Genomic DNA, 16,848 nt, shown 5'->3' on the forward strand with positions numbered 1-16,848 from the left:
TTTGTCTCTTTGTGGGCCGGCCGCAAGCAATAAAGCTTTCTTAAACTTGTTCACCCACTGACTGTGCAATGCTTGATAGATTCATATTTCTGACAGTACCATGACAAAAGTCCTAGAAAAGAATGCAACCTGCCTGCATCAGTAGGAGCTGGAGCATGTCGAACAGCGGTGATGTGGGCCTTGTCTGGCTGAATGCCTTCGGCAGTCACTGTATGTCCAAGGAAAAGCAGATTCACCCTGTTGAAGTGGCACTTTGATGTATTCAGTTGTAGCCCTGCATCTTTCAAACGCTGTAGCACAGCTTTCAGTGTGTTATCGTGTGTAGCTTGTGTGCGACCCCACACAATGACATCATCTAGGTAGTTTGCAACATTAGGTAAGCCTGTAAGTATAGTGGCCAGCATCTTCTGAAAGGCAGAGGGTGCAGAGGCCAGTCCATAAGGGACACGGCAAAACCTTTGTCCTTTGTGCGTGATGAAGGTGGTCAGGTCATGACTGTCCTCGTGCAATGGCAACTGAAAGTATGCACTCTCCAAATCAATGGTGGAGAACACTGTGGCCCTGTGCAGCAGGATCAGCATCTCGTCAATGTGTGGGAGAGGGAAGTAGTCCACAACCACAGCCTTGTTGGGCTCACGCAGGTCCACACACATACGGATCTTACCAGACTTCTTTTGGACGACCACAATTGGGGAGACCCAGGGGGAAGCATCTATCCTCTCTATCACACCTGCCTGAAGGAGATGTTGAATTTCAGCGCTCACAGCATCCCACACAGACAGGGGTAAGCGGCGTAATTTTTGACGTACAGGCGTGACAGTCTGGGACACTTTAACCTTATGCACAAAACCTTTTGCACAGCCAAGGTTGGATGTAGGCAGAGGAGCATTGGTCATGACAGGAGCAGAGGTCATCGCAGCAGCAGGTTGAACAGCAGCGCCTTTGAAGCACAGGCTCAGGCCATTGATCAAGTCCATGCCTAACAGAGCAATACCCGACTCCACGATGAAGAGGGTAGTTGGGCATGTAGCATCATTCCAGGACACAGTAACTGGTAGACAGCCAATGACTGGAATAGGAGCACGAGAGTAAGTCACTAATCTAACTGTAGGAGGCAGCTGTAGCGGGGTTTGCTCGTTTAAAGATAGAAATACGTAATTTATCATAAAGTCTCGGGGCACCACCCTAATATTGGTTTAGGACATTAGGGAATCCTATGTTTAATATGTAATAATCAGTCTCATCTTCAGGAATGAATTTGTTCTAAGTGTAGAGCCAATCGTAACATCAGTGAACACGCACATCAAAATATCTTTACAATGAATTTATTCAAGTAAGGTAAACAGATCTTATGAACAAGTTGGATTATGGGTTTGATATGAGAGATTGGTTTCAATGAACAGAATGAAATGGTCTAACTTAAAGAAAGACAGAAATTGTACAGTCAATGATTACATCCTTACAAATCATAAACAGAGCTCACGCCAATGCCATGTCGAGGAGGAAAGAGCGTTAGCCATAGTTACGTTTGATCAGGGGTTGATCAATGATGTTGAGGGCGGTTTGCGCCAATGGTCCATTTGAAGAATCTGAAGTCTCCTCGGCCTCGCCTCTGGCGACCGCGGGAGGCCCCGCTTCTCCTCCTCCACCGGCTCTTCACACCGCTCCCCGTCTCCTGCTCTGCGGCGCCTGGCTCTGCCCGCCCCGTGGTCCCTCGCCCCGGGCCTCCCAGCGCTGCCTTCCGACTGGACCGTCGCTGGCCTGCAGCGCCTCCTCCGGGCTCGGGGGATCCGTTTCAGCCGGTCTGATCCCACGGCCAGGCTGCTTGCCCTCTGTTTCGGGGAGTCCGGGGGCCGGCGCGCCTCCCCGCACTGCCCCTCTCCGGCTCCCGCCCTCGCCGACCTTCCTGCTCTGTTTGCAGCGTTCCTCACCTCCTTCGCGCCCCCCTGCCCCATCCCGGCCGCGCCTGCTCCGGGCCCTGCTCCCCTGACCGTGTGTTGTGCTTTTCCCTCTGCAGGTGACTCCGCTCCGGCCGTCCCCCCGGCCCCGGCTGCTGCCCCTCCCTTCACGCGGCCCCCTCTGCCTCCCGGCCTTCCCCCGTGTCTCCCACCCTCCGGGCCGCCATCCTGCTGGGTAATTATGTTGACCTGGCTGACCTTCTCCTCCCCTTCCAGGTTTCCGCCCCCCGTACCATCGACGGGGCCGCCGCCACCCCGACCCCGCCCAGCGCCGGGAGCTCACGCCTGCGGAGTTCGCTTACGCCTTCTCCCTGTACCGGGACGTCGTCTGCTCCTCCTTCCCTGGGCGCCGTGCGGAGTTCGATGACTACCTCGCCCTGGTCCTGCAGCTCGCCCTGCGGTTCGGGGGCTCTGGGTTCTACACCTACCACGTCCGGTTCGACTCCGAGGCCGCGGGGGGGCTGCAGCAGTTCAACGAGTCGACCTACTGGGGCGTGCTGGACAGCGAGGCCTACTGCCGGGTCTTCGCCGTCCGGTCCGCCCTGCCCTGTTCCCTGTGCGGCGCCCCTTTCCCACCCTTCGCTGGCGTGTACGGTCGCGGCCCGCCCAGCCCCTGCGCCCGGCCCCCTGTCCGGCCTGCTTTCTCCTCCTCCTCCTGCTCCTCTGCCCCTCCCCACCCCATCACCCCACAGCCCCTCATGTCCGGCCCTGTGGGCACCGACCGCCGGGGCTGCCCCATCTTGCTGCAGAAGGGGCGCATGATTTGTAACAACTTCAATGCCGGGTCCTGCTCCTTGTCATCCTGCCGGAGCCTCCACGTGTGCTCCTTCTGTGGCGGGGCCCACTCCCACTCCTCCTGCTCCCATGACCCCCCGGCCGGCCCCCTGACTGTCTGCCTGCTTGTCCACCCCCATCATCGTCCCTGCCCTGGCTGCGGCCCTCCGCCACCACCCCGATTCCGCCGCCGTGCGGTTCCTCCTGGACGGCTTGGTCCTCGGCTTCTCCCCCGGCCTGGCGTCCTTGTCTACTTGCTCCTTTGCCTGCCCGAACCTCCGCTCCGCGCTCGAGGCCCCCGACGTGGTCTCTGCCCTGTTGGCCAAGGAGGTGTCTCAGGGCTTCAATATTGGCCCGTTCGCCTCTCCCCCATTCCCTGTCTACCAGGTGAGCCCTATCGGTGTCGCCACCCGGAAATACTCGGGCAAGCAGAGGCTCGTGATCGACCTCTCTGCCCCCCGTCGTGGCTCCGTCCCCAGCATCAACAGCTTGATCCCCAGCCCGGAATACTCCCTGGCTTACACCACTATTGACCACACCATCTCCCTCATCCGCCTGGCCGGCCGCGGCGCCTGGCTGGCGAAGGCCGACATAACGACCGCCTTCAAGGTCCTTCCCATCCACCCCGACTACTGGGCTTTCTTTGGGGTCTGCTGGGAGGAATCTTATTACTTTGCTGTCCGACTGGCATTCGGCTGCAAAAGCAGCCCGCGCTTGTTTGACTGCCTCTCCGAAGCGCTCTGCTGGATCCTTCTCAACGAGTTCAAGGTCCCTTTCTTAGTCCATCTTCTGGATGACTTCCTCACCATCAACCCCCCTTCATCCCCACCGGCGCAAGGCCTCCACGCACTCACCACAGTGTTTGCACAACTGGGTGTCCCCCTCTCCCTGGAAAAGACAGAAGGGCCAGCTACAACACTGGAGTTTCTTGGTATAACACTGGACTCCGTGTCTTTCCAAGCTTCACTCCCCACCGACAAACTAGACCGCATCACACTCCTTCTGTCCAACTACCTGCTCACTCCCACCTGCACCAAGCGCCAACTCCTCTCCCTCCTCGGCCACCTGAACTACGCCCTCCGCATCATCCCCCAAGGCCGCTCCTTCATATCCCACCTCCTTCTCCTGGCTTCATCCGTACAGTCACTCCACCACACCATTACACTGGATGCCGCCTGCCTCATGGAGTTGGAGCTCTGGCATCATCTCCTTTCCCACTGGAACGGCATAACTTTCTTTTACAACAAGCTCGTATCCAACCCCCACGACATGCAACTCTTCACTGACGCCGCCCCCTCCTCAGGGTTCGGCTGTTATTACAACAGCCGCTGGTTCTCCTCCCCTTGGCCTTCCGAGTTCCCTTCCTGCCCTTCTCCCTCATTGGCCCCCTCATCCGCGCTTCACAAGGTCTACCCCATCATTATCGCCGCCCTCCTCTGGGGCCACAAATGGTCACGCCAATCCATCCTCATTCACTCTGACAACACTGCCGTCGTCTCCTGGATCAACAAAGGCCGATCAGATTCCATCACTGCCATGCCCTTCATCCGCCGCCTCACCTGGCTTTCAGTCACCCATCAGTTCATCATCAGAGTCGCTCACATCCCCGGTCACCACAACACCATTGCTGACTCTCTCTCCCTGCAGAAATTCAGGCGCTTGGTCCCAGAGACTGACCCCCTTCCCACTCCGGTCCCTCCATATTCCTCCACGACCTTCACCTCCACACCCAGGACGTCATCCTCCAAGGTCTGTCCCCCCGTACACTCGCCACCTACTGGACAGCCTGGAAATGCTTCAAGTCCTTCCACACTGTTCACCACCTCACCTTCCCCTCATTCGACCTCCTCTCCATCACCAGCTTCATCTCATACGCTCACTCGCACCTCTCTATCCGCACTTCCACCATACACACATACCTCAGCGGTGTCAACTTATTTAGCAAGTTGCTCTCTGGTTCCCCCTGCATAGCCATCTCCAACAGCCAGACGTCCCTCCTTATGAAAGGTCTGAAGCGCCTGGAACCCCGCTCTCCCTCTACACGTCTCCCCCTCACTGCTGACTTACTAGCCGCCTGCATCAGCACACTGCGGACTGGCCTTCCACCGATTCCACCCTAGAGGCCATGTTCCTCCTGGCCTTCTTCGGCTTCCTGAGGTGCTCCGAATTCACGTCCACCTCCTCTACCTTTGACCCCTCTGCTCACCCATGCATCTCTGACATCACTCTACACTCCCCCGACACACTAATTTTCACGCTGAAATGCAGCAAGACTAATCAGAGCGGGCCAGCAGTTCCCATCTTCCTCTTCCGCCTCAACTCTCCCCTCAGCCCCTTCGAGTCACTACAGAAACTGATTCTCTCCAAATCAGGAAGCCACGCCCTCCCCTTGATGAAGAAAGTGTTTTGTCCGTCTCTTCATAAACGGAGTGACTAAGTTCAGTTGAGTTCTGGATTTTAATAAGTATTATCAATCTGCAGATTGGGAGAGAAAACCAGACCTCTGACAATAAATGACCACACAACACCAGGCTTAGGTCTCAATCATGTCTCTCTCCGCTCTGAAAGCCGGAGGACCATCTTTTATAGGGCACAGGAATGTAAACATAGATAGTGACAGTCAGGCAGTAATGACGTTACATTAGTCTCAGAGGAAGAGATTCACAGCTCCCAACACATGACCACTCAGACTAGAGAGATCATAGTTGGCGCTCTCCTTGTAGTCATGACCAAGGACGTTTACCCAGTACTTTCTCCTGATCACGAACATCTATTAACCCTGACACATAGACACCATCTACTCTTATTAATAGCAAGCTTACATGAGAACATACTAACTAGTATCCAATGACTAGTTATATTGATTAGTGAATAATGTAAGCACACCGGAAATCGCAATTTCTTCCACAGTCCCCCCATTTTGACGTTTAACGTCAACACAACAACCATTCATCAACTGTTTATCTGGGGCCTGCTGTAGTGCCTTACATTTCACAAGTTTCATACCATTTAAAAACCTTAACAATCAAACAATACAGTATCTGTAACTACTCAGCACAGCATACATGATTATAGGATTTGAAGAAATATTAGGTAGTACCCAATCACAGGTGAAAAGGTACAAAGTCATTGAAGTGAATAGCTTTTTGCTTAGTTTATCAATAGTTCTAGAAACATAGGAATATTTCTCTGCTAGACATACCCACTGGTCATGCTCTCGTGAGCTCAACACATCAGGGTATAGGTCAAACACTGTTCATTAAATTCAGAGTATTTCAAACAGTATAAAAAGTAATAAAGTAACCATCTTTAATTATTGTTAACTGATCTGTGGTCAAGGACAGATCTATTCACATTGCATACAGCATTGTATATCAGTTGGAAAATAGAAGGAGGCAAATGGCCATCTTTATTACATTGGCAAAATAGTCACTTGGTACTTGAGATTACATATCAGACATTTCAGTCATTCCCAGGGCAATAAAGTTATCATCAGTCTTGCTTGCTTTTGTCTGTGGCTTGATTTGGGCTACCATAATCTTACTGGCAGCCTTACGAAAACCTACTGCACAGCACTGTACACAGCAGGCAGTACACATCTTCCAAGCGCAAACCACAATCAGCACAACAACGATTAACATGCCCAATCCAGTGATTCCTATTTGAATGATAGTCAAAAAAGAAACCCCGAACAGAGGAGGTCAGTCAGCACAATTCCTAGCTTCAGGTTCCCCCAAAGCTGACATTATGTTTTAATGTAAGCAGCCATACTTGTGATATTAGCAGATTCATCATGGATAAAAGTACAACAGTCATGACCTATCACAGCACAGCTACCTCCCTGAGCTAACAACAGATAATCCAGTGCCATACGGTTCTGGAGCACTACCTGCCTCATGGCCTTCATCTCAGACGCAACTGCAGTTAAGGCGTCGGCTGTCTCATTACCAATGGACTCCAACCCTACTGCTAAGCTCCTAATATCTCTAAAGGCAGTGATAACACCATACACAGGGAGAATGGCAACTGAAAACGTGAAAAGTGACTGAGTACTATTGAATCCACGTGATGTGATCCCAGCTTCTTAGCATCTGCATTAATAATACTTCTCTTGTGGCGGTGCCACCAATGTTTGGGAAAGGGGTGCAGGGGCAACCCATCTACAGGTCTGAGGGCTCCTACAATAAACCTAAGGTAACACGTTCCTGACCAGACGGCCGGCAGGAAATAATAAGCACTCTTAACACATACCCACATGGTGCCATTGTTAGCTGCACGACGAGACCAAAATGGTGATGCCCTTATACTTACAGGTCCATCTGCAACAGGCAAATCATGCAACAGGCTGTTAGCATACATACCACAGTGTGGTTACATGTCTTTTTACCAAATACCTTCCCATAATTATTTAAACATTTAATCAACCATATACTACATCTTCTGTAGTATGCTAAAAGTGTAGGAATAGCATAGTCAGCAACATCAGGAATTTATGTCACCCGCCCAAATGGTATACAGGACAAGTAACATTGAACTCAGATACAATTGAACTTACAAATCATCCAGTAGAGTGTGAGCATACATAGAAACCGTATCCTTGCATGTATTTTTTCACTCTCACTGTACCACTATGCCATACACAAAACAATGCAGGTGGGGCATATTCAAGAGATGACTGACTTGTTCGACAGAACAGTCACATTTGTTATATCCAACCCTACACAAGGCCACTTCTTGACCTTACACATATCAGCCATTGACAGAGGGACAGATATCCCTGGATAACCTCCAGAATGCTTGGGACTCTAACCACAAACCCTGCAAGGTCTGTCCCCTCTAATGCTGCGTCCAGTCATTTTTTTTTTTTTTTTCGTCCACGGAAAGGTGTTGTTGCACAGATTGTTCTTCATGTGTGCTTTATGATGAATCTCAATGTTCAGTTCAGTTCATCAGTATAATTGGGAGCGTGCAATAGTGACTCTCGGTGTGGCTCATGTATGCGATGTCTGTGGACTCGTGCGTCCAGTATCAGTAAATGTCTGTCAGGTGTGTGCGTCAGTATGTCTGGATCTCATCTCTCATCGTAGCTCCGGCAGCGGCCTCGGTTTCCTTGAAACAGCCGAGGGCCTCCACCACAGTATCCTCTCGTCCCCATTCTGGGTGCTGTCATCTGCTTCATGTAGAGGCCGGAGGAAGACTGAAAGTGTCTTCCCCTCTCCAGGCTCCTCTCTCTGGTTTCCCGTCTGGGTGCTGTCATCTGCTTCATGAATCACACATGGGGGAGAGAGGCATGGTAGCAACAGCAGCCCCTCTCTGGCTTTCTCCTCATGTGACTCACCTTTCGACGTCTTCAACACCTCCGGGTGGGTGCTCTTTGGGACCTCCTTCTCAGCGCCCCTGGATTGGAGTGCTGGATGGCGGGATCCTGGTTTTGGCTCAAATCGGTCAGCTGGACTGGAGCCTGCTCCCGGATCAGCCGCTGCAAACGGGTCTCCACCCCCCTTGGTGTACTCCTGGAGGAGTAACCCAGTGGGGATGAGACAAATGACAAGTTGGAGCAGGCACCATTTGGAGGTGCACCTGCTCCTCCACCGACCCCTGGCTCTCCGTTGGGACCCTCCACCTTTACAGCTGTGTGAGTCACCAAGAGAAAACCAGGTATGGACCGGTCCATCTTGGTGAGAGGGCAGTCCTCCGTTTGTGCACTTTCACATAGTCTCCCGGTTGATAGGGATGACATGGCTCCCCAGCGGGCAGCTTTCACCTGTGAATGCACAACCCTGGTTGCTCTAGTTAGGGCAAAACAAAAGTTTAACATTGTATCATCCATCTGGTGGATATCCATCTGTTTCAATGATAGTGGGGGAGAGACAGGCAATTTCATTGGTCTCCCTAAAACTATCTTGTGTGGGGAAAGTCCATTCCTCCTCTGGGCTCATGGCCATATGAGCTAGTGGGAGTGCATCAGGCCATTTTAGGCCAGTCTCTTCACATATCTTGGCTAGTTTGTTTTTCAAAGTTCCATTTTGCCTCTCCACTGCCCCTGCAGACTGTGGGTGGTAGGGACAGTGAAAATGCTGGTTGATCTGGAGCGCTTTACAAAGTTCCTGAACAATTTGATCCGTAAAATGTGAACCTCTATCACTGGACAGTCTTGTGAGGATCCCATATCTACAGATCACATCTCTAATGAGAATCTTGGCTACCGTGGTAGCATCAGCTTTCCGACATGGGTAGGCTTCTACCCATTTCGAGAACATGTCAACAATTACAAGTACATACTCAAAATTACAACACTTGTTCATCTGAATAAAATCAATTTGTAAATGCATAAAAGGACCACTTGGTGGCGGGTGGGCTGCGTCTCTTCTCTTTGGTCCCTTTCCGGGATTATGCTGCTGGCAGGTATGACACTGAGCACAATGTTGCTCAGCCTTTGTGGAAAAACCAGGTGCAAACCAATCAGTATTTACTATTGAGACCATACCCCCCTTGCTCGTATGGGCACAGTCGTGCGCCATGCGAGCTAACCAAGGGAACAATGCACGTGGCGCCACCACGCGGCCGTCGGGGTGGCTCCACACTGCCGAAGTTGGATCTTTCACACGGCCATGGATAACCAACCATCCCTCTCAGTGTTATCAGCAGCGGCTCAAAGGTCCGCCACAACATGAAGAGAGGGAGTGCGTGTTTCCGATTGCTGAGACACAAACAAATAGAGACCTGGGACACATCAGAGGAGTTGGCCGCAGCCTTTGCTGCTAAATCAGCTCTAGCATTTCCTCTTGAAACATCATCTGTATTGTTAGTATGAGCCTCACACTTAGTAACAATAGCTAGCTTTCTCTGTAGTAGTATTGCAGACAACAAATTATCAATCATCTTTCCATTCTTGATTGCTCCACCTGAGGAGTTAATGAAACCTCTTTCTCGCCATATGGCACCAAAATCGTAAGTAACTCCAAATCCATACCTTGAGTCAGTGTGAATATTTACGACCTTGCCTTCTGACAAACAACATGCCCTTGTCAAAGCAAAACTCTGCCTGCTGTGCAGTGCATTGTGGAGACAGTTTACCAGATTTGAATGTCTCACTGTCCGTGCAGACCGCATATCCGGAGTTTAGAGAGCCATCCCATTCTCGGGACAAAGATCCATCTACGTACAACACAAGTTCAGCATTATCCATAGGTTTGTCAAACATATCAGGTCTGGGTGTTAGCACTTTATCGACAACCATCTCACAGTCATGTGGTTCACCATCATCAGGGTTGGGCAACAATGAAGCTGGATTCAATGGGGAGCATCTATGGATTGTAATGTTACTTTTAGTCAACAATTACAGTTCATACTTTGTAGCTCTAGTGGCTGACAGGTGTTGAGTTTTGGTGCGTAACAGAAAAGCACTTACTGCATGAGGAACCATCACTGCCAAGGGCGACCCCAGCACTATATCTGAAGTTGCTTACACACATGTTGCCACAGCACAGACTGCTCGTAAGCACGGGGGGAAACCTGCTGCCACAGTATCTAAAGAAGAACTCACATAGGCAATAGGCCTCTTAAGATTACCATACTGCTGGGTCAGTACACCCTGGTGTAGTCTGGCAGACCGAGAGCTGGCGCCTGGGCCCAGGCCTGCTTGAGAGATACAAATGATTTATCAGCTTCAGTTTTCCACAACAAATGAGTATCAGTCTCCTTCCTTAAGTCAAGGATAGGTCTAGCCAACACAGCATAATCAAGGATCTACTAACGACAATACCCGGCTGAACCTAGAAAAAGACTTGAGTTGTTTTGGTGTTCTAGGCTTCGGTATCCATCGGATGGCCTCCACTCTATCAGGCGTCAATAGATGCTCTGTACCTTTGAGTGTATGGCCCAGATACTTGACCTCCTAAGACCATAACTGCAGTTTTGCCTTTGTGGCCCTTCTCAGCCAGTGCCTGTAGCACAGTAATAGTGTCCTGTTGGCAGGAGGCAAGATTCTTAGAACATATCAAAAAGGTCATTAATATACTGCACCAGAGTAGAGCCGGCTGCTAAGGTGACATCCTGGAGGTCCTCTCGTAATGCTTGACTAAACAACGTAGGTGATTCGGTATACCCCTGTGGTAGAACTGAAATGTATAGTGGACCTGGCGAAACGTGAATGCAAACAGATACTGGCTCTCTTCTGCAATGGTAACAGAAAAGAAAGCAAACAATAGTCATTCACAGAGCTAGAAAGTAACAGGGTTACTTGCTAAGTATCGTAACAGGGTTAGGCACAACAGGATGTATAACACAGGCATTACCTGCTTATAAACCCATAATAAACTTCCAAGTATTTTATTAGCATTAAAGGATCAAATTGACCTAAAGTCTACCTATGACTCCTTGTTTCAACAAAGCATTAATAACTGGGACAATACCTTTCCCTACTTCTCTATTACTAGCATACTGAGGTACGGTTCTCAAGAGTCGTACTACAAACAATGATAACAACTGGGGTAGCATTCTTAATGCGCCCAATATGATAAGCGTGTGTGGACCACAGTAGCTCAGGCCCAGCTTCTAGCAAGGCCACATCTGCGGTCGCTAAAATCTCTGCATTCCACTGCTGGGGGATGTGTATGGGATTGCTAGGCCAAGTGTTCTTTATCCTAAGGAATAGATAAGAAAAAGTCAGTAGTGCATTTCATTTCGGTTCAGTTTGCACAACAAATTCCTTTCCTACAGATTTACTTGTTACTTACTTTTACATAGTTGAAAGAAATACATGTTCATCTTTCAAAGATCCATCTATCCACCCATAAGAGCTAACTGACAGTTGTGTCCACAGGAACCCCAGAAACTACCACTATCATCTCATTGATTTGGGTACTGTATACTGTTGAACTGGCTAACCTAGTAGCTCTGGGTCTTACTTGAAAAAGAGAAGCTCTCTGCCTCCCGTATTCTTGATTATTATTATTATTATTTTTAGAGGACTCTAACCTCAAGGATTTGAACCTATTTTTTTCTTTACTTTAGAGGACTCTAACCTCAGGGACTCTAACCCTATTTTTTAGAGGACTCAAACCTCAATGATTTGAACCTATTTTGTTTTTTTGTGTTTTTTTAGAAAAATATTTACATATATTATTCTCCGTAAGACATTCATTTGCAATGTCATTAATTTCTCAACTTTCTTTCCTACATTCTCCTGCATCAATTTACAATTATGTTTGACATAATCCATAATCATATCAACAGTTTTTATTCTCCCAATTTAGAACCTGTTTCTTAACTTCTACCTGGAGTTCAGGAAGCAATCCACATATGAACACATGATAAAGTGGCATGGGGATGCAGCTGCTGTAAAACCAGAATGTTTTTCAAAAATCCTAGTAAGTCTTTCCAGATAATCTGTAGGATCCTCATCTTTTCTGTTTGCGATCATACACTTTGCTCCAGTCAAGCAACACCCCTCCAGTATTACTGCCATTAAACACCATCAGAAACCTATGCTTTAAGTTTTCTCAACATACCGGTCTGGAGTTCACCCTCTAAGCCTTTATTCAAATCAATAAAAGTAGGTATGTTGGCATTGATAGCTTTATTTGCAAATCTCTTAGAAATGTTGCTGAGTCCTCTCATGTCAGGAAATCCCTTTCCTAGCTCCCTCAGCTCAGTCACTGACCATGGGCGATAAAGGTACATAGGCTGTCATACATCAAGACCTGGATATGCACACATAGGGTTCATTGATACCTGGGGGTTCAACTGACAGGCCTTCCTGGTTAACCTCACCCATCATGTTTTGCTGTGATATAAACCTTCTCTTGTAGGTTCTGTTCTGGCTGCACCTGACCCGCTGCTTCCCCTAATAATGCATTTTCCCTGTCTCTGGCTCTCCTCTGCATAGCCACAGCTATAGCAACAACATCATCTTCATTGTAGGTAAATAGGCTACAAATCTTTGGTAGACTCTCTTGTTTCCCTTGAGAATTAGCGCTACCTTCAGCCTGTTTCACAACTACTGACTTCTCACAATTAGTTTTGGCACTGTTAGTCTGTTCAAGCAACTTCATGTTAACATGTTCGAGCAATGTCTTGAGTTCCCTCACTTTATGACTTTGTTCAGTCTGATCATCTTTTCTCTGTCTCAAGACGCTCCGGGTCATTTCTTGCTTCTCTATCAGAATCCGTTTTAGCTTGATCTGATTGTATTTTCTCAAGATAGACAATGCCACGTCGTCTCGTAGCTTCAGTTAACCATATCATAAACATTGGCCAGCTGACAAATTGTTTACACGTCCGACTTGTTTCCTTGTCTTTCAAAACCGCTTTTAAACTCTCCTATATATATATATCAAACGTTCACTCCAGCGGAAAACAATGTCTCGGTCATGATTAATCCACGCATGCCATCTCTCAATGCTTGACACTGCTTGAATTCCATGTAAATCAAATCATATATCGGGCTGGACTAACAACGTCTCTATCGCTCCTGTACTGGAAGCTAGATTACCCATACTGAATTACAAAGTATCTGTAACAAATCTCATAACGGTAGGCTCTTATGATTTACTGCAGCAAGAATCACACAGCACTTTAGAATATAGTCACAAAATCACATGGCACTATAAAACAGTCGCACAATCTCATAGCACTGTAAAACGGTCACAATATTGAAGAATAAAAGAACTACAATATCATGTGGTAGTGAACTACAAATATGGCCTTTTTCAAGCCAAACTATCCTCGCCCTCCGGCGCTCGATCATGGGACGCGCCTACAAAGACCCAACTCTTTGGGAACGCGCATACAATAATTTCCTCAACTCCATAAGTAACAAAATAACCACAATTCGTGCTTAAAAGGGACGAGTTAATTCATAAACTGCCAGTCTATATCTTTCCCTTAGTATTTGATTGTTTCCCTCGCTGATAATTAAATGCCAAGCTTGTCAGTTAAAAGCCTAACTGCCCCTTTACATTGTCAAAGTATCCCTAACTTGTTTAAAACCACTTTACCCTTAAAAGTTGGTCTCTCGCATAAAGCCTGTGACCCTGATACATTATGACCGCCCACCTACTGTGCTTGGTCTTAAGAAAAGCCCAAAACAAAACTTAATACAGTTACAATTCAAACAAAAATAAAAGTCCCACTAAGATCTCTGTTCAAAAGAGAAAAGCCCAACACAAAACTTAATACAGTTACAATTCAACTTAATACAATTCAAACCAACATAAGATGTCTGTTCAACTAAAGTTTTCAGCTGTAAACGTGCATTTTAAAAGAAACACATACCTTTCCTTGTTTGGTTCACCCCTGGTCTGCATCTGTAAAACCATACTCTCTGTTATCAGATCCTTTTCCCCAGATCAAGAGTATGGGACGTATTCTCTTAACAGATCCTTTGCCTCAGATCAAGAACACAGATTGTTTTACATACTTTTTCAATACTTCACACGACCAGAGTTCTTGTACGCTATCAGAGTTTGCCAACTCTGACCAAGACAAAGTAAAAATAGCAAGTCAATTAATGACCCAAATTTACTAAACCAAAACTCTAATATTATCTTCCTCCTGTTGAGGCCTAGCAGACTCTGGTCTGCTAAGACCAGGCTCCCAACTGAACGTCACAATAAAAGGTTCTTAAATTGTTTACGTTACCAGCATCGCAGAGGGACAGCAGGCGCACCAAGCATAAAGCAGTCCGTGAATGGGGTTTTGGAAAAGGATCCCCTTACCATTTAGTTTTGTGCACCACAGGTTCTGCTTTATACTGGTGCTGCCGTGGGTCTCTCCTGGATCTGGTTCTGCAATCCTGCTGCTCGACAACGCCAATTGATGAAGAAAGTGTTTTGTCCGTCTCTTCATAAACGGAGTGACTAAGTTCAGTTGAGTTCTGGATTTTAATAAGTATTATCAATCTGCAGATTGGGAGAGAAAACCAGACCTCTGACAATAAATGACCACACAACACCAGGCTTAGGTCTCAATCATGTCTCTCTCCGCTCTGAAAGCCGGAGGACCATCTTTTATAGGGCACAGGAATGTAAACATAGATAGTGACAGTCAGGCAGTAATGACGTTACATTAGTCTCAGAGGAAGAGATTCACAGCTCCCAACACATGACCACTCAGACTAGAGAGATCATAGTTGGCGCTCTCCTTGTAGTCATGACCAAGGACGTTTACCCAGTACTTTCTCCTGATCACGAACATCTATTAACCCTGACACATAGACACCATCTACTCTTATTAATAGCAAGCTTACATGAGAACATACTAACTAGTATCCAATGACTAGTTATATTGATTAGTGAATAATGTAAGCACACCGGAAATCGCAATTTCTTCCACACCCTCCAGCCCACTATTCATCACTGAATCAGGACATGTCGCCTGCCGGTTCTGGTTCCACCATCATCTCCGCCTCATCCTCGCCAAATCAGGTATAGACCCTTCATATTATTCCGCACATTCTTTCAGGATCGGTGCGGCTTCCTCTGCTTCCAGCCAGGGCGTCGCCAACCACACCATCCAGCTCCTGGGTCGCTGGTCCTCCCAGGCATACCACCTATACGTCAGGACCAACCTCCCTGACCTCCACCACACTCAGGCTCGCATCAGCCTCGCTGCAGCAAATAGGTGAGTCTGTTCCTTTTGGGGATCCGATTGAGCTGCTGCTCGGCCGTGACCCATAAGGACTCTCCGCCACACCCCGAGTCCATACCCGGTAACCATACGTACACCATCCACATCACCTCCATCACCATTCTCCGCATCCCCTAATCACACTCTCATCCTCCCAGGACCCCAGGGCCGGCTCTGCTACCGGCCTCCATCAGCACCAGGCTTGGCTCTGCTACCAGCCTACACCAACTGCTCCAGGCTCGGCTCTGCTACCAGCCTCAGGCTCGGCTCTGCTACCAGCCTGCATCACACTGCAGTAGGCTTGGCTCTGCTACCAGCCTGAGGCTTGGCTCTGCTACCAGCCTGTACCACAATGCATTAGGTTTGGCTTTGCTACCAGCCTCCTCCACCATCGGGCTTGGCTCTGCTAACAGCCCTGCTTCAATAAAAGCTATCTATTCAATCTATGGTGCGATTACTGAACTTGTGAAGTTAATATTTGGTGATTATAGTGTTGAGATACAATTTTATCTAATTAAATCAAATTGTATATGTCATAGCAAGCACAATTCCGCTTAGCTGACAAAAAGTGCAGAAACAGGAGGACGAGGCGAAGCAGGAATTGTTGATGTTGCTTGAAGGCATTCCAGGTCAGATGTTTCTAATTGGCGTCTAAACTGTTGAAAATAATCATAACGTGAAATTGTTTTTTTTCTAAGATATATTTATTTTGAGTCTACAATTTTATAGGTAGCACACTGTCTGATGTGGAAGTCTGGGCACATCAGATCAAGAACACCCTGATGGAGAAGAGGACAACATCTCTTACCAGGTAAGAGAGATAGACGTTCCCTCTTATAATTGTGAATATATGATCAAATAGCTAAGGTGAAACCACTTTTAACAGTAACATTTTTATTTAGCTTGGAGAAAAAACAGAAAACAACCGAGAAGAAGCAACGGATCGTTCGCTGGTCTCCTCAGCAGTGTCTTCCATTTTGGGAAAGCCTTGAGCGAAAGAAGACACACGATATGTGTTACACCACTCCAAGAAACTTGGGTGTAGAAAAGTTGAGCTCTTTATTACCTCCAACAGGTTACATACAACAACATTCAGAGCACAGTATTCCTTTCAACTGCCAAACGGGAAAAATGAATTTTTCAAACCACTCGACCTGTGCTGTGCTCTATCTTTTGTATCTCGTCCGCACCAGCGCCACCTTTCGGCGGAGATGTACAGACAGTTAAATCCAATGTGAACAAACCAACTAAGCATGTGTTAGAACAGTTCTACTAATGTTTTAGACAGTTCAGCCAACACTTGTTCAAGTGCTACAATCCTCCCCTGCTAAACAAATGTTGTCCTCAACATTAGCAAAGTATTTTATACCAACATGAACCAAAAACTTTTCATGTGACCCAAACAAAATAGCATATGAGCAGAATAGAATAAATGTTTTACAGTGCAAGTTTATACCATAATATTGAACCAAAAGGTGATACAATC

At 47.7% G+C, this 16,848-nt stretch overlaps 1 protein-coding gene and 1 pseudogene across 1 annotated transcript; both read left to right on the forward strand.

Annotated features, from left to right (window-relative positions):
* Positions 1-1,005: 1,005 nt before the first annotated feature.
* Positions 1,006-4,433, forward strand: LOC134037113 (uncharacterized; the record flags this gene model as incomplete). Its single annotated transcript, XM_062482448.1, is given in 5 exon segments — positions 1,006-1,088; positions 1,629-2,017; positions 2,175-3,035; positions 3,125-3,148; positions 3,151-4,433. Coding segments are annotated over 5 exon segments (2,640 nt in total), but the record flags the coding sequence as incomplete, so codon positions are not given.
* A 2-nt stretch (positions 4,434-4,435) lies between these two features.
* LOC134037123 (uncharacterized) lies at positions 4,436-15,360 on the forward strand (annotated as a pseudogene).
* Positions 15,361-16,848: the final 1,488 nt, after the last annotated feature.

The sequence above is a fragment of the Osmerus eperlanus genome, chromosome 2 (genome assembly GCF_963692335.1).
Source record: "Osmerus eperlanus chromosome 2, fOsmEpe2.1, whole genome shotgun sequence".
NCBI lineage: Eukaryota > Metazoa > Chordata > Actinopteri > Osmeriformes > Osmeridae > Osmerus > Osmerus eperlanus.